Below are 21,934 nucleotides of genomic sequence, written 5' to 3' on the forward strand. Positions count from 1 at the left end.
CTGGCAACAGGTCTCAGAACCTGCAGCCCAATGCAAGAGGAGTAACAGTAAGGAGATTGTAACCAGCATATCATCTCTATCATCACCACAGCACGTATTATTTAGCTGAAAAGCTGTCTGTCTGTTTCTGAGGAGAAGTCTATATAATATTGGGCCTCAGAACTCCTGCTGGCGCTGTTACCGGTTCTGCCGCACGCCACAATTAATATAAGAAGTGTCTATCAAGTCACTCAACTACAACCCTCATCACTGAGAAAAGTGAGTTCATTTATTACACACGCTGCTGGAAAAGTGAATGATTTCTAGATATAGCTGGACAATTGAAACCCTCATTGGTCACCCACTGGTCCCTTCTTCCCCTCAACTGTTGAAGTGGACAGAAGATAACGTGCCTCCATTTTGGAAGACTGTATAAAGTTCTTCAGTAAACGTGAGTTATTCAAATCCCCTGTGTCGTCTGGTCCCTGCACTGCATAACATCAAGGGCACCCCACATACCACCTTGCCAGGCGCACACATACTACTACCACCATCACGGGAGTTGCTACGGGGGAAAAGACTATCACCACCATCATCCATAGTGCAGCCCCCCTGTCACTGTGCCAGCCCGAGAAGGAGCGAGGGAGGAGAGGTAGAGATTCCTACAGATACCTCAGGCCATACACCGTGCACTTCACTACTGCTCCCATCCTCCTGGGAAGCTCTTCCTCGTGGTTGCTGCATGTTCCCATAACATAACCCTACAACAATGGGCTACTCTTCATCCCCAAATTCTATTGCAACTCTGCGTACATGGTAATAGCATTAAATCTTACATTTTTAACCCCTTCCCTCTTTAGCCACTTTTGACCTTCCTGACAGAGCCTCATTTTTCAAATCTGACATGTGTCACTTTATGTGGTAATAACTCCGGAATGCTTTCACCTATCCAAGCGATTCTGAGATTGTTTTCTCGTGACACATTGGACTTTATGTTACTGGCAAAATTTGCTCGATATGTTCAGTATTTAATTGTGAAAAACACCAAAATTTAGCGAAAAATTGCAAAAATTAGCATTTTTCTCAATTTAAATGTATCTGCTTGTAAGACAGGCAGTTATAATACACAAAATTGTTGCTAATTAACATCCCCCATATGTCTACTTTAGATTGGCATCGTTTTTTGAACATCCTTTTATTTTTCTATGACCTCACAAGGCTTAGAACTTTAGCAGCAATTTCTCACATTTTCAAGAAAATTTCAAAAGGCTATTTTTACAGGGGCCAGTTCAGTTGTGAAGTGGTTTTGAGGGCCTTATATATTAGAAACCCCAAAAAAGTCACCCCATTTTAAAAACTTCACCCCTCAAAGTATTCAAAACAGCATTTAGAAAATGTCTTAACCCTTTAAACATTTCACAGGAATTAAAGCAAAGTAGAGGTGAAATTTACAAATTTCATATTTTTCTGCAGAAATACATTTTTAATACAATTTTTTTTATAACACAGAAGGTTTTACCAGAGAAATGCAACTCAATATTTGTTGCCCAGTTTTTGCAGTTTTAGGAAATATCCCACATGTGGCCGTAGCGTGCTACTGGACTGAAACACCGGCCTCAGAAGCAAAGGAGCACCTAGTGGATTTTGGGGCCTTATTTTTGTTAGAATATATTTTAGGCACCATGTCAGGTTTGAAGGGCTCTTGCGGTGCCAAAACAGTCAAAATCCCCCAAAAGTGACCCCATCTGGGAAACTAGACACCTCAAGGAAATTATCTAGGGGTTTAGTGAGCATTTTCACCGCACAGGTTTTTTACAGAAATTATTGGAAGTAGGCCGTGAAAATTAAAATCAACATTTCTTCAAAGAAAATGTAGGTTTAGCGATTTTTTTTCTCATTTCCACAAGGACTAAAGGAGAAAAAGCACCGCAAAATTTGTAAAGCAATTTCTCCCGAGTAAAACAATACCTCACATGTGGTAATAAACGGTTGTTTGGAGACACGGCGTGGCTGAGAAGGGAAAGAGCGCCATTTGGCTTTTGGAGTTCACATTTAGCAGGAATGGTTTGCGGAGGCCATGTCACATTTACAAAGCCCCTGAGGGGACAAAACAGTGAAAACCCCAAACAAGTGACCCCATTTTGGAAACTATACCCCTTGAGGAAATTATCTAGGGGTATAGTGAGCATTTTGACCCCACAGGTTTTTTGCAGAAATTTTTGCAAGTAGGCTGTGAAAATGAAAATCTACATTTTTTCAAATAAAATGTAGGTTTAGCTAATTTTTTTTCATTTCCACAAGGACTAAAGGAGAAAAATCACCATAAAATTTGTAAAGAAATTTCTCCCGAGTAAAACAGTACCCCACATGTGGTAATAAACGGCTGTTTGGACACACGGCGAGGCTGAGAAGGGAAAGAGCGCCATTTGGCTTTTGGAACTCAAATTTAGCAGGAATGGTTTGCGGAGGCCATGTTACATTTACAAAGCCCCTGAGGGGACAAAACAGTGGAAACCCCCCACAAGTGACCCCATTTTGGAGACTACACCCATTGAGGAAATTATCTAGGGGTATAGTGAGCGATTTGACACCACAGTTTTTTTGCAGAAATTATTGGAAGTAGGCCCTGAAAATAATAATCTACATTTTTTCAAAGAAAATGTAGGTTTAGCTAATTTTTTCTCATTTCCAGAAGGACTAAAGGAGAAAAAGCACCACAAAATTTGTAAAGCAATTTCTCCCGAGTAAAACAATACCCCACATGTGGTAATAAACGGCTGTTTGGACACACGGCAGGGCTTAGAAGGGAAAGAGCACTATTTGACTTTTTGAGATCACATTTAGCAGGAATGATTTGCGGAGGCCAGGTCACATTTGCAAAGCCCCTGAGGGGACAAAACAATGAAAACGCCCAAAAAGGGACTCCATTTAGGAAACTACACCTCTTGAAGAATGCATCTAGGGGTGTAGTGAGCATTTTGACCCCACAGATGTTTCATAGAATTTATTAGAATTAGGCAGTGAAAATAAAAACAGTCCTTTTTCTTCAATAAGACGTAGCTTTAGCGCAAATTTTTTCATTTTCTCAACAAATAAAGGAAAAAAAGAACCCAACATTTGTAAAGCTATTTCTCCCGAGTACGGCAATACCCCATATGTGGTCATAAACTGCTGTTTGGGCAAACGGCAGGGCTCAGAAGGGAAGGACCGCCATTTGGAGTGCAGATGTTGCTGGATTGGTTTCTGGGCACCTGTGGGCCCAAAACAGTGGAAACCCCCCTGAAGTGACCCCATTTTGTAAACTACACCCCTCAATGCATTTACCAAGGGGTGTAGTAAGCATTTTAACCCTGCAGGTGTTTTGTAGAAATTAGTGTGCGCTCAATGTTGCAGAGTGAAAATGGGATTTTTTTCCATAGATATGCCAATATGTGGTGCCCGGCTTGTGCCACCATAACAAGACAGCTCTCTAATTATTATGCGGTGTTTCCCGGTTTTAGAAACACCCTACATGTGGCCCTAATCTTTTGTCTGGACATATGACAGGGCTCAGAAGTGAAGAGTACCATGCGGAGTGGAGGCCTAATTTGGCGATTTACAAAGTATTGGTTCACAACTGCAGAGGCTCAGATGTGAAATAATAAAAAGAAACCCCTGATAAGTGACCCCATTATGGAACTGCACCCCTCAAGGCATTTATTAAGGGGTGTAGTGAGCATTTTCACCCCACAGGTCTTTTCCATAAATGAATGCGCTGCGGATGGTGCAAATTAAAAATTTATATTTTTCCCTAGATATGCCATTCAGTGGCAAATATGTCATGCCCAGCTTATGACGCTGGAGACACACACCACAAAAATTGTTAAAAGGGTTCTCACGGGTATGACGGTGCCATATATGTTGAAGGAAACTGCTGTTTGGGCACGCTGTAGGGTTCAGGGCCGAGGGAGCACCATTTGGCTTTTGGAGAGCGGATTTTGCTTGGTACTATATTTGTTTGAGTATTGCTGGTGTTTTATAATGTGGGGGTACATGTAAGCGGGGCGGAGTATATAAGGGGCATAGTCAGGTGGTATAAAAAAATAAAAATAATCCATAGATGTGTGTTACGCTGTGAAGCAATCCTTTCTGCACAGGCCGGTGTCGCACTGATAAATGGTGTCATTTCTTATCCCCCTTTTGGTCCACACTCCGCGCCTTTGTAGTTTGGGGAATTTTGCTGGGAAAGTATTATCCTGGTATAATACGGGCACCGTCGCTTCCATCGGATATGATTGGGCCCTCCCTTCCTGGTTCCCTAATTTTAGGTCCTTGATAAATCGCCTCTTGAAACAGAAGAAATGTTCTCCTCGGGCACAACTGCATATTTTTTTATTTCCTGACTTATTGGAGCCATAACTAATTTTATTTTTCATAGACGTAGCGGTATGAGGGCTGGTTTGTTGCGGGACGAGCTGTAGTTATTATTGGTACCATTTTGGGGTACATGTGACTTTTTGATCACCTTTTATCCTATTTTTTGGGATGCCAGGTAAACCAAAAAACGCAATTCTGGCACAGCTTTTTTTGTTTTTTTTTTATACAGAGTTCACCACGCATTATAAACTACATGTTACCTTTATTCTGCGGGTCAGTACGATTCCGGCGATACCTCATTTATAGAACTTTTTTATGTTTTACAACTTTTTGCACAATAAAATTACTTTTGTAAAAAGAATGTATTTTTTCTGTCGCCAAGTTGTGAGAACCATAACGTTTTAATTTTTTTGTCGACGGAGTTGTATGAGGGCTTGTTTTTTGCGGGATGAGCTATAGTTTTTATAGGTACCATTTTTGGATACGTGCGACTTTTTGATCACTTTTTATTGTAATATTTGTAGGGCAAAGTGACTAAAAAACAGAAACTCTGGTAACGTTTTTTACGGGTTTTTTTTACGCTGTTCACCGCGTGCAATAAATAATATCATATTTTGATACCTCCGGTCGTTACGGTCGTGGCGATACCAAATACATATGGTTTATTATTATTTTTCAATAATAAAGGACTTGATAAGAGTAAAAGGGGGATTGTGTGTTATTTGATTACTTGAAACTTTTATTGTTTTCAAACTTTTATTTTTTGCACTTTTTTTTACACTTTTTTATACTTTTTTTACACTTTTTCTCAAGTCCCACTAGGGGACTTGAAGGTCCAACGGTCAGATTTTTTTTTTTCTAATACATTGCACTACCTATGTAGTGCAATGTATTAGATCTGTCAGTCATTCACTGACAGCAAGCCGTTTAGGCTTCGCCTCCCGGCGGGGCCTAAATCGGCTTCCGTAATGGCAGAGCAGGAGACCATTGTGTCTCCTGTTGCCATAACAGCAGTCGCCAGTCCCGATTGCCTGTCAGGGCTGGCGATCTGCTTGTAACCGCTACGATGCAGCAATCGCTTTCAATTGCTGCATCGAAGGGGTTAATGGCAGGGATCGGAGCTAGCTCCGGTTCCTGCCGTTACAGGTGGATGTCAGCTGTACAGTACAGCTGACTTCCACCGCTGATGACGCCGGATCAGCTCCTGACCCGGCGCCATCTTGCCGGCAGCTACGGAAGCCGATCAGGCTCCGCCGCCGGGCGGATCTTGACCGGCTTCGGTGCTAGGCAGACCGGGAGGCCAGTATTAGGCCTCCGGTTGCCATTGCAGCCACCGGAACCCCGGCAATTTCATTACTGGGGTTCCGATGAGCTGCAAACACCTTAAGTGCAGCGATCGCGTTTGAGCGCTGCACTTAAGGGGTTAATGGCGGGGATCGAAGCTAATTTCGGTCCCCGCCGTTACAGTCGGATGTCAGCTGTAAGATACAGCTGAGATCCGGTGATGATGGGACCGGCTCAGCTTCTGAGCCGGTGCCAAACGTTTGACGTACATGTACGGCAAGATGCGGGAAGTCAGTACTTTCCATGACGTACATGTACGTCAAATGTCGGGAAGGGGTTAATCTCTTTAAAAAATAACAGAACAATCTTTAGTTCACAACCCTAATGTAAGGAGCTATTCCAGAGGAATAGAGTTCTCCGAATTTAGACTCGAGACTCAACCAGTGACTTATGTTGTGGTGTAAAATGTTACATATTAGGGTATATTTTGGGGATATTATTATTACTGGTAAAAAGCTTGGAATTGTACTACTGTATTAATTGTCAAGTTTTTCTTCAGTAACTATGTGAACATTCTAGACTGTGAATGAAGAAGCTGTCTTTGTCTCTCTACCAGCAGGAACCACTATATGGGTGGCTAAACACTATACGGGGGTTTAACCACTATATGGGTGTCTAACCACTATATGGGGGTCTAACCAGTATAAGGGGTGGCCTAACTACTATATGGGGCACCTTACAACTATATGGGGGGCACCTAACTACTATATAAGGAGCCTAACTAACATATGGGGGCACAGAAGAGGACTGCCATTGTGTGAGGGCATAAAGGGTGACATTACTACTGTATGGGGAACTATTACCATCTGGGGCACTATGGATGGTGAGTTTTTGTAGACGTTTGGAGTGTGCTGAGGAATCGACTAAAAGATGTCTGTGTGTCAAATTCTAGACGAGTCGTGGTCGTGGACGAGTTGTGGTTGGGAGAAGTTGTCATGACGGTCTGGGCCAGATGAAGAAGAAAAGGGAAAGTGAACTTCTACAACCAGAAAGGACATGACCTGTTGCTACTCCCCAAAAAGTTATCATTTTTGGATCGTTTTTTTAATTTTTAAAAGCATAAAAAATCTGACAGTGCAGTGTGATTTTAAACATGCTGTTTGTTACCACTGGCTACCATCCGTTTACCACTAGCCATATATGTAGCTGTCACTTTGACATTACCAATGCTGACTTGGCATTTAAGAGCTTGAAAGGGGTTTGATATCATCCTAAGAGACCTCAGTTTGTCATGACTTTTCAGGGCAATCGCGGCACTTTCTATTCGTAACAAATTTATTGGGACCGAATCTAATCGGACCCGTAACGAATTTTGAGTAATTCGCATATTTCTAGTTGTCACTCAGCTTCCATACTCCGGGGGCCATAAAAAAAAAAAAAAAGAGAAAGCAAGAGCATTTTTTGGGTGAAAATGCTTTTATAGTTATTCTTGAATAATAACTTAGTTTCTTTGTTTCTAGAAAAACTTGAAGTGGGCGTCTGTCATGGTTGGCCAAAACCAAATGCCCACTTGTCCCTTTATAAGAACAGCCCTGTTATAAGATGGAGCTATTAGATATTAAGCTATTTTTTTTTTTACTGCTTTCTTGTCGCAATATGCAAAACCACCAACATTTCCACTAAAAGTAGAAAAGCTGGGTTCATTTTTTATAGGCTTGTGCTAATTTTAGAATATGAATTGCAATTCTGAGGCTCAGCTAAATGAATAAATGTGTAAGGACCATCTACGTGCGTATTCTTGATTACTATCATTGTGTCTAATTACAGAGTAAACAGTGTTATATTTCATTTTCCTAACTACATACCTGCTACTGGAGCTGAAAATCTTCCCGTCATGACATCAAAAAAGTTTCCGACATTTGTTTCCACACTGCTGAAAATGATTCCACTATTAATATTGCTGAAGTGAGTTGCCATGGAGGCCATGAAGGCTACCTATGAAAGAAGAGGCAATCTTTGGGTTATTCACCATAAAATAGATAAAGAGTATAACAATAATCAATAACTATTGAAGAAAGTAACAAAGACATAAAGAAACTATTGGCCCGAAACGAAGACTCCTGGGCCCCATTGGAAAATCTGTAATGGTGTCCCGCACTTACCATTTGTCATTTATAATACTAGTGTCTTCTTATGTGGTAGAGGAACCTTTGGGCCCCTTCGGGCACCAGGGCCCAGGTAGAACTGTTACCTCTGCACCCATTATAGCTAAAAAAAAAAAAAAAAGGGAGGGAACTATTCTGATAATACATTAGTCCCTACCATTCCTATGGACTATTCCTGTATCTCCTAAAGAGGGTTGTCCAGGATTAGAAAAACTTGACTTCTTTTTAAAAACAGTTCTACACTTGTCCATGGGTGGTGTCTGGTATTGCAGCTCGGCTTCATTAAAGTGAATGCAATACCACACACAGCCTGTGGACAGGTGTGGCACTGTTTTTGGAAAAAATCTGTTATGTTTTTTTTAATCCGGAACAACCCCTTTAATGGGGAGGGACCTTGCATGTGTGGCCATTTCTCCAGAAGGTATAGGGCTGAGCACCTTGGTGTGGTTCTAGTTATTGTATCCATTCACCCATTTATGGAATATCTAGTCTTTATAGGAAAAACACTTTTACCTTCCAACATCTTTTTTTTGTCCCACAAAATGTACCTCAAAGGGGTGCTTATGTAAATGTTCCCCAAAATGGGCATTTCTAAAGTTTTGTTGGCATCCTGAGTGCATCAGGGTCGGCGCTTATGTGTCCCATTAATGGGAATTAAAATATGTTGCGGGGTATGCTATAAACTCTCACATTACGAGGTATATGTAGACCCCCCCTTTCATAATTTGGTGTCTTTTCAGCCATGTTGTGCACTATAGATGATTTAGAGATTTCCCTGCAGTCATTATTCTCCAGTTTACAGGTTTTATCTTCATTGATACCGAGAAAAACTTCCCTTAAATGATATAATAAGACCATATCCATCATTGCATAGAAAAACACAAAAATCTTTATTGAAGACACATGAACAGTTGTACATACTGTTTAAAAGAACACACCCATAAAAACAAATGTACAATTAGTACATAAAAGGACAGTGTATATAGTAGGGCAGAGCAAAGTTTGGTGATAGCACAAGTTAAAATTCAATTGATAAAGACCATACTATATATACACCAACTAGATGCACGACAATAATTCCCATTCTAGGACCATGGTTTACACCAAGACAACGTCAATAGCAATATTAATCAAAGAACCATAGGACCCCATAGCACATGATAGCTCACCCACCTTAAAGGGAACCTGTCACCAGCATTTCACCTATTAAACCAGCAATACCCGGTGGTAGTGGGTGAAAAATCGTTTCTTTATAACCTATAATTGTCTTCTTAGTCGGCTCTGTAGATTTAGTATTCAGCTTTTTAGTGTTCCCACACCGTATGCTAATGAGCAGAAAAGAGTCAAATCTTCGTTTGAGAAGAGTCATATCTTCATTCCTCAAGTCTTTCCGAGTTTACCCCGCCTCCTTACTTTTGATTGACAGCTCCTCGCCTTCCCCCAGCACACAAAATCCTGAGCTTGCGCATTGATGTCCTATTCTAGTATGTACGTACAACGGGACACCGGGTTATTATGATAAAAGGTGCAAAATGTTTACAGATCGTTATTTACAGTCAGAGGAGGAGTTTAGGAGAGGGGATAATGGCAATGAACTTTTGATAGTAGCGGCCAGTGGTGGATAAGTAAAGTTTAATAGGTGAAATGCTGGTGACAGGTTCCCTTTAAGCCATATCTACTGCCAATACACTGTCCAACACCCCAACACGCGTTTCGCACCAGACGAAGCCGAGTCGACTGGATACAGAAGACGTGAATATGTTAAACTGAATAAAGAAAACCGGAGGTGTCACCATGGAAACGCACTTCCCCCGTACATACTTAATTATCGGGACTAGAGAACCTTCAGATTTTTGAGTAACTTGTGTGCATGTTGTTAAAGTAATTACGGGTACAGAGATAACATGAACGTTTAGGACTTTCATGGAATACAACAAGCAAATGTCATTTTAAACAGCGATCTTTTACTTCCTTAAGAAATTGTCGGGATGAACCAATGTTATGTTTTCTTAATCTCGGAAAAAACTGCCCGGAAATCTTCTGCTGCGCGACACATACACAGATAGAATGTAGCAGCCATCTGCTCGAAACGTCAGGCCGCATGTAGATCAGCCTTTCGGTAAAGCAAACGCCAACCTGCAACTTTGCATTTTTTAAGCTTACCAGTGATAATGTTTTTACATTTTGTACATACGGTTTTTAAGATAAAGACCGAGAGTCATCTTGATTTAATTTAAAGGGGTTATGCGAAGACCATAAAGTATTAGCAGGGTACTCCCTGCAGTATGTGAGTACACTCGTTAATATACATTCCAGTCCCCCCTTCACGCTGATTCTGAAATTTTCATAGATTTTTATAGAATCTATGAAAAAATCTAGGAAAATCTCAGAATCAGCGCAACGGGGTTCGGAATGTATATTACCGATTGTACTCACATACTGCATTGAGTACACTGCTAATCATTTTTGGTCCCCTCATAACCACTTTAAGATAGAACAGCCAATCAAAGGTTTTTCTAGTCTAGAAATATTTCTCTTGTGCGGGAATTTTTTATTGTATTGTTATCACTACAGTATCTTCAACCTCCCAATTATTTACCAACGGACTAGCTAGAAGCACCTAGTGCTGGGGTCAGCCGATTACCTTCCACCCTAACCGAAGTCGTGGGAAGGAGGGGTGCTATAGAGGAATTGTGCCATCTGGTTGGTTCTTTATCTGGGTATTGTACAAATAGAACGGTAACAGGCATGCGGATGTACAGTATGGGTCCATAGATGTCTATAAGTGCCATATTACAGCTCCATACAACTGTATAGGACTGAAATAAGGCCATATACATGAAGAGTAAGTGTACAACATTTGTTCTTCATGTGTCAGGAAGTAGGACTTTACAGCTTAGTCATTTTAAGTACCGTATTTTTCAGACTTTAAGACGCATCCATGTTTTAGACAACAGAAAATAGGAAAAAATGTCATACGTATTTTACTACTATTACAAAGAAAAAACTATTGGTTAAAATATTGATTTCACCACATTCTGAGAGCCATAACGTTTATATTTGTTCATCGTTTGAGCGGTGTGAGGGCTTATTTTTTGCAGGACGAGGTGTAGTTTTTATTAGCACCATTTTTTGGTACATAAGATTTTTTTATCACTTTTTATTTCATTCTTTTTAGCGCTAAGGTGTCCAGAAAACAAAGATTCTGGGGTGTTCAATTTATTTTTTTTACGCCGTTCACTGTGAAAGTCAAATAATGCTATATTGTAATAGTTTCAGACTTTTACGGACCCAGAGATACCAATTTTTTTTATTTTTACATTGTGCTTGGGGAAAATGGGAAAAGGGTTTTTTTTTTTTACTTTTAATATTTTTTTACACTCCTGAAAATTTATGTAACTTTTAGTTTTTTTACACATTTTACTAGTTCCGCTTAGGGACTTGACAATACACTGCAATACATGGATGAGTTTCGGAAACAGCGTAACTCGCTGAGCTATGCTGTTTCCGTAACTCCCATAGTAGTGCATGGCAGTTACAGAAGCAGCGTAGCATGCTATGCTGTTTCCATAACTACTATTCAGTTCTATGAGAGTTACAGAAATAGCGTAGCTCAGCGAGTTACGCTGTTTCCGTAGCTCGACCATGTATGCTGTTTTCGTAGCTACCGAGTTACAGAAACAGCGTAGCTCCCATTCACTTCTTTAAGAGTTACGGAAACAGCGTAGCTCCCATTCACTTCTATAGGAGTTACAGAAACAGCGTAGCTCAACGAGAACTCGGCTGTTTCCATAACTCCCGACCACCTAACCAGGAAGTGGCCGGAAGACAGTGTAGCCGGGTAAGATAGAACGGGGTTTAGGAGGCCCTGTTCTGGAGATAGGTGCGGGTCCCAGAGGTGGGATCCACATCTATCTGACATTTATGGGAAGACCCCTATAAATGCCGCGGTCACCATTCACTGCGGCATTTAACTGGTTAAACGGCCAGGAACAGCGCCATCTCTGTTCCTGGCCTTTAGAGCAGTGTGTCAGCTGTAAAACACAGTTGACACCAGCAGTGTATGGAGCGGGCTTAGCGCTTGAGCCAGCTCCAAAATCATCACCTCCCCGCTCCATGATGTCCCGGCACATCATGGGTCGGGAAGGGGTTAAGTAATGAAGCGGTCAGGGGGCCTGGCACTACCGGATCCCTTGACTGCCGACTATAAGATGCAGGGACTTTTTAGCAAGATTTATTCTTGCTAAAAACTGCGTCTTATATTCAGAAAAATATGGAATATACAAAGTTCAGTCATATGAAATACTCTTACCTGAAGCTCTGGAGGAATACCTGGATATCCTTTTTCACCTTTGAGGCCTGAGTTACCTCGTTCTCCTCTTGGGCCTAAGTCTCCTTTATCGCCCTTCTCACCCTTTACTCCTTCTTGCCCGGTTGCCCCATTGTTTCCATTATTTCCATGATTTCCTGAACATTGTAAACAAAAGTCTATTGTGAGACAGAATTTTAGCCAAGGCTAGATAACAAGAATATGCGATCCGGCCCGCAGATGGGTCACGTGGACTGAAATGGCCCGGTTTCTTCCATGAGTCACAGTTTAGCTGAAGTGAATGGGAAAAGTTCCAAGTCTGTCATGATTCCTATTCAGTTCTGTTGAAGTGTGACTACGTTTCATGAAAGTTTTTTCAAAGTTTCAGTAAGTCACACTTCATTGACATCATTTATAGAGTTTCTTGTGACACAGCTACAAATGTCCTGCCTCCCCTCACACAACCATAGAGTATAATAATAAAATTCTGCCTGCAGTTACCAGTAGAGGGAGAACACTGCATACATATTTCTACAGCTCTCATTGAACTTGATAATTAATCTGTATGCAGCCAGCTCCTAAGCTCCCTCTAGTGGTGACTGCAGGCTGACTATTAGGGACTTGGAGCTCTGTATCAGAAAAAGTAAGCTCCGACCACTATAAAGTTAAATTAAAAAATTAATCAGCCAATAATATTGAATTTAAAAATGAATGCACTTAAATAAGGTGCATCAGTCAGTGTATTGGTAATGGGTGGTGCGCATTGGTAATAGTCAATAGTCCGCATAAGTGAAGGGGGGCTGCCTGGAGGAGAGGGGGTCAAGCTAGACAGCAGGAGCTGGAGAGGAGTTTTAGGCTGGGGGGTTTTAGGCTTATTTGAATCAAAGATAGGCAAAGATTATCAAAAGTGGTACAATAGAACCAGGGGAGGAAACCTCCGGCTCACCTGACACACTCCGGTGTGTTGTGGATAGCGCTCGGATTCTCGTGTCGGCACACGGTAGATTAGCAAAAACAAGGGAAGGAGTAGGATCCAGCGCTGAGTCAATGTTTAAAATGGATTTTCTGTTCCAAGTTTAATGGCATATTGTTAAAAGGAAGTCCAGTTGTGGATAGTCCTGGGTAGGTAAGAAGTGTAGGTAATGTCCTCGGGGCCTACGCGTTTCGGACGACTGCCGCGTCCTTAAACTTGGCTGTAAACTTGGCATTACAGCCAAGTTTAAGGACGCGGCAGTCGTCCGAAACGCGTAGGCCCCGAGGACATTACCTACACTTCTTACCTACCCAGGACTATCCACAACTGGACTTCCTTTTAACAATATGCCATTAAACTTGGAACAGAAAATCCATTTTAAACATTGACTCAGCGCTGGATCCTACTCCTTCCCTTGTTTTTGATTATCAAAAGTGGTATGAATTAGCGGGCACATGGACAGGCTTAGTACTGGTGGAGGTGTCTCAAATATAAAATGCCTATTGCCTGTAAGCATCTTGCTTGCCAGTGCCCAGGAAATAGCACTCCGCAGAAGAAAGCAGGTAAATATACAGTAGAAATGCTAGTGGTGTGCTGTGTATGATTGTTTTTTTTTTTGCGTGAGTGATTGGTGTAGGGTTAACAGTGTATGTCCATTGTATGAGTGCAATATGCAGTTTGTGTGAGCTATGTGTGTGCATCTCATGTATTAGGAGCATTGGTGTAGATCATGTGTCCAATGTGAGACTGATGTGTGTGGTATGTGTCTAGTGTGTGAGTGCTGTGTGGTTTGTGTCTAGTGTGTAAGTGGTATGCATGCAACATGTGTCCTAGGTGTGAGTGGTGTGCATGCGGAATGTATCCTATGTGTGAGGGGTGTGTGTGTAACATGTGTTCTATATGTGAGGGGCATGTGTGCGCTATTTGTCCCAAGTGTGAGTGGCGATTGTATGGCATATGTCCTAGGGGTGAGTGCTGTATGTATGGCATGTGTCCTTGCATCCAGCATATGTCTAGGTTTGAGTGGTCTGCATGTGGCAAATGTCATAGATGTAAGTGGTGTGCGTGTGGCATGTGTCCTAGGTGTGAGTTAGTGTGTGCTCGGATATAAGGTTGAGCATGATTTTTGGAATCATACTATTATTTAGTTACAGTATGGTGATATTTTAGCATTGTATAATGATATAATTCAAGATCTATTTATGTCAGTATTAGGCCATGGTCACACATTCGGGATGAGATGAAGATTTAGATGCGGATATCTACTGTATATGTACAGCATATGGAGTTATTATTTATATGTATAGTTTATGGTGTGTTTTTTTCATACAGTATGTACAATATATGGACATCTTATTTATATGTGCAGCATGTGGAGGTATTATGTATGTGTATAGTTTATGGTAACAATATTCATACGTGAAGTATTTGGAGGTATATTGTTATATGTGGTGGTATTATTTATGTACAGTATGTGGTTGTATTATTTATATGTACGATATATATGACTGCATAGTTAGTGTGTAGAGTATTTAGTTGCATTATTTATGTGTACAGTATATATGGAGGTATCATGTATGTGTAAAGCTTATGGTAACATTATTCATATGTGAAGTATTTGGAAATGTTTTGTTATATATACAGTATATGGGGGTATTATTTAGATGTACAATATATATGACTGCATAGTTAGTGTGTAGAGTATTTAGTTGTATTTTTTATGTGTACAGTATATATGGAGTTATTCATGTGTTTAAAATATGCAGTATGGTTGTATTATCTGTGCACAATATACATTCATGTTTAAATTATATGGGTGTATTATTTATATTCACAGTATCTATTGCAGCATTATTCATGTGGACAGTATATACAATATGGTACTGTGTACCATATATATGATGGCATTGCTAGTTTGTACAGTATATATGGCGGTTTTCATTTGTACAACATATGCAGTATGGTGAAATTATCTGTGTATATCATACTTAGAGGTATTATTTATGAGAACAGTATTTCGGCAGGGATGTTGAGAGTCGGACCCTACCCTCCCCATCAATTTGAAAGAACCGGATAACCCCTTTAAATATGTAGTGCCTGAGACTTTAATTGACAATGGATATCTGGAGTCTCTACAGTTAAAGGGATATTGTCCCTTATTTTCTGAAAATATATATGTTATATTTTATTATACATTGATTCATACCGTGTGTTAATCGGAGAAAAGTAGACAGTTAAATATGTGGCGTTGGCAATAAGTGTAAGAGAGATATATGCCTTGGGTTAGACCATCAATCTTTGATTGGTAAGGGTCTGATCCCCAGGACCCCCAATTATTCAGCATAAAGAAAAGGCCGTTATGCAAATAGCGACTCAGGTACTGAGACTCAGTCCTATTTTAAAGCATGTGGCCTCTTCATTTTACTGGGACCCCCACTGATCAAGCATTAAAGGGGTATTCGAATCTCAGACATTTATGGCATATTCACAGCATGTGCCTTAAATGTCCGATAGATGCGGTTTCCACATCTGTAACTCGCAACTATCTCTACAATGGGGCCTGACCACTGTCCTACCTTCTGCCGCTGTCTCTGGGCTGCAGCCACTGACTGACGAGGTGAATGGGTTTTCCATAAACAGTGGAGCTTCCTGTGCTACGCTATTTCTGTTACCTCCATTCACTTCTATGGGAGTTCCGTAAACATCGGCTACCTTATGGCCAGAGCCCAGAGACAGTGGCAGAATGTAGAATGGGAGTCAAGGGGCCCCATTCTAGAGATAGGCATAGGTCCCAGAGGTGTCCAAGATGTAATACCCCTTTAATAGCCCATCCTAAGGATAGGCTATTAATGTCTGCCTCCCGGAAACAAGTAGCGAATATTCTGTAGAATTATGTTCAAAAGTGAAAATACCCTTTAAAGGGGACATTCACTGCACGATATATCATCTGAAAATGGAGCTGTTCATGTCAGCAAGATGTGATATTACCTGTAGAGAACGGTAGAGACTCTCCTTATAGGGCTTCATGTAAACATTTACCTATTTCATCCTGCAGTTTATTTAGTGTTATAGTCCAGCGTTGTTACAGAATTGATTTTGAGATTCAAATGTATTGCGTCACAATTACCTGGGATACCCGGTGGTCCAGTTAGTCCAGGTGGTCCCGCAGCTGGTTGCTGAAATCTATATCCAAAGTCTCCCCGACAGCAGCTACTACAATCTGGTTGCTGTGGGGTCTAAAGAACATAAATATTGTTACAAACCAAAACTACAACATTATTAAGTATTAAGTACATTAAGTATTTTATACATTGGAAACAGTGTCCCAGCCACAGATCACTGCAACAAAAACTGCTACTTTTTAGTTTATTTTGGAGCAACAGCTTTAAAGGATATTTACCAGTTTACATAGGAAATTCATCAATAGAAAAGTAAACAAATGTGACATTACAAACAGTATCTTCTACAGATCCTGAGTTACAACCTGCATTATACTTCAGAGCTTCACTCACTAATCTGCTGATGGAGTCACTGTGTACATACATTACATTACTTATCCTGTATAATTGCTGAGTTACATCTTGTATTATACTCCAGAGCTGCACTCACTATTGTGCTGGTGTAGTCACTGTGTACATACATTACTTATCCTGTACTGGTCCTGAGTTACATCCTGTATTATACTTCAGAGCTTCACTCACTAATCTGCTGATGGAGTCACTGTGTACATACATTACATTACTTATCCTGTATAATTGCTGAGTTACATCCTGTATTATACTCCAGAGCTGCACTCACTATTCTGCTGGTGTAGTCTCTGTGTACATACATTACATTACTTCTCCTGTAGTGATCCTGAGTTACATCCTGTATTATACTCCAGAGCTGCACTCACTATTCTGCTGGTGGAGTCATTGTGTACATACATTACATTACTTATCCTGCACTGATCCGAAGTTACAGCCTGTATTATACTCCAGAGCTGCACTCACTATTCTGCTGGTGTAGTCACTGTGTACATACATTACTTATCCTGTACTGATGCTGAGTTACAACCTGTATCATACTCTAGAGCTGCAGTCACTAGTCTGCTGGTGGAGTCACTGTGTACATACATTACATTACTTATCCTGTACTGATGCTGAGTTACATTCTGTATTATACTCCAGAGCTGCACTCACAAATCTGCTGGTGGAGTCACTGTGTACATGCATTAAATTACTTATCCTGTACTGATGCTGAGTTACATTCTGTACTATACTCCAGAGCTTTTCTCACACAGCAACTCCACAACTTTCTCTCCAGCTTCTCTCACAACAGCTCTCTTTCTCACTCTCTAAAGCCAGGTTTCTTCTCATCCACCTGAACAATGAACATAGCTTAGAGGGAAGACCGCCATTTTACAAAATAGGACTCGATGTGATATCCCTGCACTGTTATGGCAAAGATGGAGTCCCAGACGTATATCCCGACACCATAAACATTCATATTGGTACAGTGCAATAACTGGAACAATAGCACAACATAAATACATGCAATTACTGGCCACATAAATGCAACAGACTGAACAGGCCATTCCTCCTATGTGACGCCATCTAGGGGGTAAAAATCAACACACACAAAACACATCAAAAACACAGCGCACAAATACCATATTTTTGGCATATGTACAAATACACAAAATAGGTGGTAAAGTCCTGTTTGAGAGTTGGGATTTCTCCACCACACTCTTGGATACTGATCCTGAGTTGCAGACTGTATTATACCCCAGAGCTGCACTCACTATTCTCCAGGTTGTTCTTGGAAACTGTCAGCAGGCTTGTCATCAGACACAGCCCTAACAGCCTAGCTGAGCTTCTATGATGCAGCAGGCAGTTGGTTTTTCCTACATCTGTTGACTGTACAGTGTCAAGACTACACTTCCTAGAATGTAAATTACCAGAATTAGCTCTGTTCAGAAACTGATCAAACAGGCAGTGGTAGACGATTTCAGCTCTGAAGCCTTCAGAATTGTGAATGCAGCTCTGGCATGTAATACTGGCTGTAATTCAGGATCGGTACAAGATAAGAATATAATGTTCAGCCATAAAGCCTTGTTCAAAGTACCAATATCGTTTGGTCCGGAAAATGTGGCCGACGTACGGACTGTATATCATGGACCGGACCTGCTCGTGTGTGAGGCTCCTTAAAGGTTATTATCCTCCTTTATTTGGACACAGATCCATATTTTAGCCCCCATCATCTCATATAGAGCAAGTAAGACCCCAGAATGGGAAATCTGTACCGAGGGCCTATAAGGGGAGAGATGACCCACATTGGCCTCAAGGGGTTTTAAAACTAGTGTTATGCCTGGCCTGCCCCATCTCTACTGGTCTCTTATAGATCACTCAGACATCATCCCAGTCAGCCAATCCCAGAGCCTCTATAATTCTTTGAGCTGTTCTGTGATTGGTTGATAGCTGACGATGCAGTATATGTGTCTACGCAGTCTCCAACCACAGATGGAGGAACAAGAAGTAGTTCTGCAGCCTGTAGTATATTACACTGCCCTAGCCCACCAGGGATGGTATCATCTACCCCTTCTGCCCACCAGTCAAGTTACTATTATTAACCCCTCCACTGCACTGGTCCACCAGGGATGTTACCCATTGCTCCAGACTTCAGTACAGGGAGTTAACCCCTTCACTACACTGCCCTAGCTTACCAGGGATGTTATCATCAATCCCTTCACTACCTTAAACCAGCAGATATTTCAACATGAACCTCATCACTGTCATAGCCAACCAGGGATGTTGTTGTTAATATTAACCCTTTTACTGCCCAAGCCCACTAGGGATGCTGTTATTATTAACCCCTTCACTGCCCTAGTCCACCATCGCTGCAGGAGAAATTAAGGCTATCTGGTCATTTTCCTGAGAGATAACAGTAAAAAATATTTTTTCACAGCCATTATTTTAAATATAAGATGTGAGTTGCGGGCATGTTGGCAGAAGGGGGCACACACACTTTTCTTGCACAGGGGCTCTAAGTTGTCTGTGTCTGCCCCGGCTGGTAAAGAACTGGGGGAAGGATTGGGTGGTGGAGACCCATGGGCAGCTACCGCCTCTTATGCCCTCTGCCTTGATCGTCGTTGTCAAATATGTTTCCCAATCACTTCCATGGCAAATCTTTCAATAGTGGCTTCATGCACAATCCTACAGTTATCAATAGAAATCCAAATCCTTTCATGGTAATGTATGGCAGCATGGGGCTGAACGGCTTCTCATACTCAAGCGTCTGCTTCTGAGACCAGCTATAAAAATACATGAAGGCTGCATTATACTTTATCTAGCCAAATGTAACAAAAATCAGAAGCGCTGCTCTTCTGAAGAAGGTGTTAATCCATCATCACCACAAATCTGAGAAATTTCCATCTTTAAACCCAATACAGTAAGAAAAATTGAACCCTGTCCAAACATCATCGTCATAATAAAGAAATGTATCAATAACAGTGTGAGAAAATTACCACATATAATGAGTTACAGATGTAGCAGAGCCGAGTTTGTCATATGGTACAATTGTGATATTATCCTAATCACTGTTTCCTCTCAGCTATGCGCTCTGGAAATGATAGAGTTAAAAATTCTATACTCTGCAGAAAGTTAGAATTGTTAGGCTGGGTTCACACGTTGCGATATTGTGTGGCACGGCAAAACATCATGTATTTTACAGTGGTTTTGTGATGCGGTTATTGGTCGCATGGTTTTTACAGGTAAACAACATGTACTTAACGTGTGAGCCCAGCCGATCACATAGCGCTTTCAGAAAAAAATCAGCAGTTTTTTTTGCAGCATTTTTCCTATTTTTGAGAATTTTTTGGGGACAAAACACAATGTGGTCAGATGTTAGCTGTAAGTCCAGGGGGAAAATATTAAATCCACAAACATTGAATTGTTTTTAGTGGCATTTTTTGGTGTTGTTTTTATTAGGTCCATGGCATTTTTGTTTTTTTCCAAAATTCAGCGTACTCTAGGTATATCTTTTTTTTAGCCATTATCCCATAGACTTCTCTGTAGGACTTAAAAAACACCTGAAAAATACACACGTTAAAAATTGTCTTATTAAAAAAAAACACCCCCCAAAAAATGCTTGTAAATGCCACAAAAAAACTATGAAGAAAGCCTTATACGACTTGCTGACCTAACTTGCCTGTTGTTTTAACTCTTTTCTTTCCACAGATTAGAAATCCCAATGTGTTAACTGCGATTTTACATAGGACTGCAGGTAAAGAGTTATCACTATGTTCAAATGATGCAGCCCCAACTGTTGAAGGCTGGAATCACACATGCAGTTTTCAATGCAGTTGTTTTTTTTGTCAAATCCAGAAGTGTATCCAAATGGAAGGAAAAGTATACAGGAAAGACATATACATCTCCTCTCATTTATATCCATTCTTGTGTTTGGCTAAAGAAACTGCATGTGTGATTCCAGTCTTAAGGACAAGTTCAGCTCTGCTACATCTGTACAAATACATAAGATAAAACAAGAATTTCCAAATGACAATCAACCAGTTAACTGCACTAGAGAAGCTAAGACAGAAATAGGTGAAGAAGATGAATGCAGAGTACCTGGACTCTGTGTGAGGTTTGATCTACATCTACATCGGGGTTCCCCAACTCTTTTTCTGTAGCAGTATTAATGGTAAATGTCTCAATGTGGAGATTCCGCTCTCCTACCACTTCCCTGCTGGATAGAAAGCCCGTCCGTTGATGATGACTCCCAACTACTTTGGCCAATGGTTTATTAGATCTTCTCCTCACCTCCATTTGTTCATCTTGACCAAGGCAATACGGCAAAGCAAAAACAGCCAGAAGCCACCAGATGCTAAGACACTTTGGAGCCATTCAGGTAGAGAATCCAGGCAGAGGCATCAAGCTGGGTCAAAAATATCCTAAAAAATGAGCCTCGACCAAGTTATATACTGGAGGCAGCTGGAGGGAACTAAACCAAGCCTGAAGGAAAGTATTAGTCATCCTTCCACTGTGACCGAAGAAATGGATTTCAATGCTGGTTTAACATACTATCACGGTTATAATTCGGGACATTTATGAGGGTCACACCTTCCCGAGTTCTTTTCGTCTCTCGTTATTTAGTTCTAAATGAAATACTAATATGATGGGAAATTGTGACCATGGAACTAATGGGTTTTTGCCCCTCATTAGACACAGAAATTCTATGGATTTAACATCTGTAGCTTGGAACAAGGCCGGTCCTATGCTGGCCAAGAATTTCAGCCAAGGTTTCCCAAAATAGCCTAAGTACAAAACCACTGTGAAGTTTTATGTTTTTTAAATGTCATAAAGTTTAACTGTTGATTTTTTAATTTTTTTATTATAATTTTGATTATAAATTGTTATTTATTTTGTACAATTTTAAGCTGGTTTCGTGTTACATTCTCCACTTTTTCCTGTTCAGATTGGGATTATGATCAATCAGTGAGGTCATTGATTTCAATGGCAACCAGCATCCAATTATGAGGTTTATAGGACCATGGTACCCTACATCACCTTGCAGACCGAGGGGGCTGACACTACCAACCTTCCCTGATGGTTGCTTGTTGATTCTATTCAGCCGAGAACACGTGGAGGCACCTGTGTGTGTCTATCCATTTGAAGTCTAAGGGAGTTGCTAGCTCCGCTTTTTCCATAACCCCCATGGACTTCAATGGAGAGGCCACACACATGCAAGGACACCTCTCCTCTTTGTGACTGAGATAGGGGGTTAGGTGGGGTCCAGTCCCAGAAGTGGGAAAGGGATCCCCACCAACATTAATCTGACCAGTGTAATTCTTTGTTTCTCCTGTGGTGGCACTACAGAAGAACTAAACAC

General features: G+C 40.9%; 1 protein-coding gene across 1 annotated transcript in view; it reads right to left on the bottom strand.

The window, feature by feature from the left end:
* C1QTNF3 (C1q and TNF related 3) overlaps window positions 1-20,950 on the bottom strand; it is a 66,518-nt gene extending 45,568 nt beyond the window's left edge. Inside the window, exons 1-4 of the mRNA XM_075854994.1 lie at window positions 20,866-20,950; window positions 16,194-16,302; window positions 12,097-12,251; window positions 7,485-7,614 (exon numbers count right to left, since the gene is read on the bottom strand). Of these exons, the coding sequence (XP_075711109.1) occupies window positions 7,485-7,614; window positions 12,097-12,251; window positions 16,194-16,302; window positions 20,866-20,949 (478 nt within the window). The 5' untranslated portion in view covers window position 20,950. The remainder of the gene's footprint in view (window positions 1-7,484; window positions 7,615-12,096; window positions 12,252-16,193; window positions 16,303-20,865) is intronic.
* Window positions 20,951-21,934: the final 984 nt, after the last annotated feature.

This window comes from Rhinoderma darwinii, chromosome 1 (assembly GCF_050947455.1).
Source record: "Rhinoderma darwinii isolate aRhiDar2 chromosome 1, aRhiDar2.hap1, whole genome shotgun sequence".
Taxonomy (NCBI): Eukaryota; Metazoa; Chordata; class Amphibia; order Anura; family Rhinodermatidae; genus Rhinoderma; species Rhinoderma darwinii.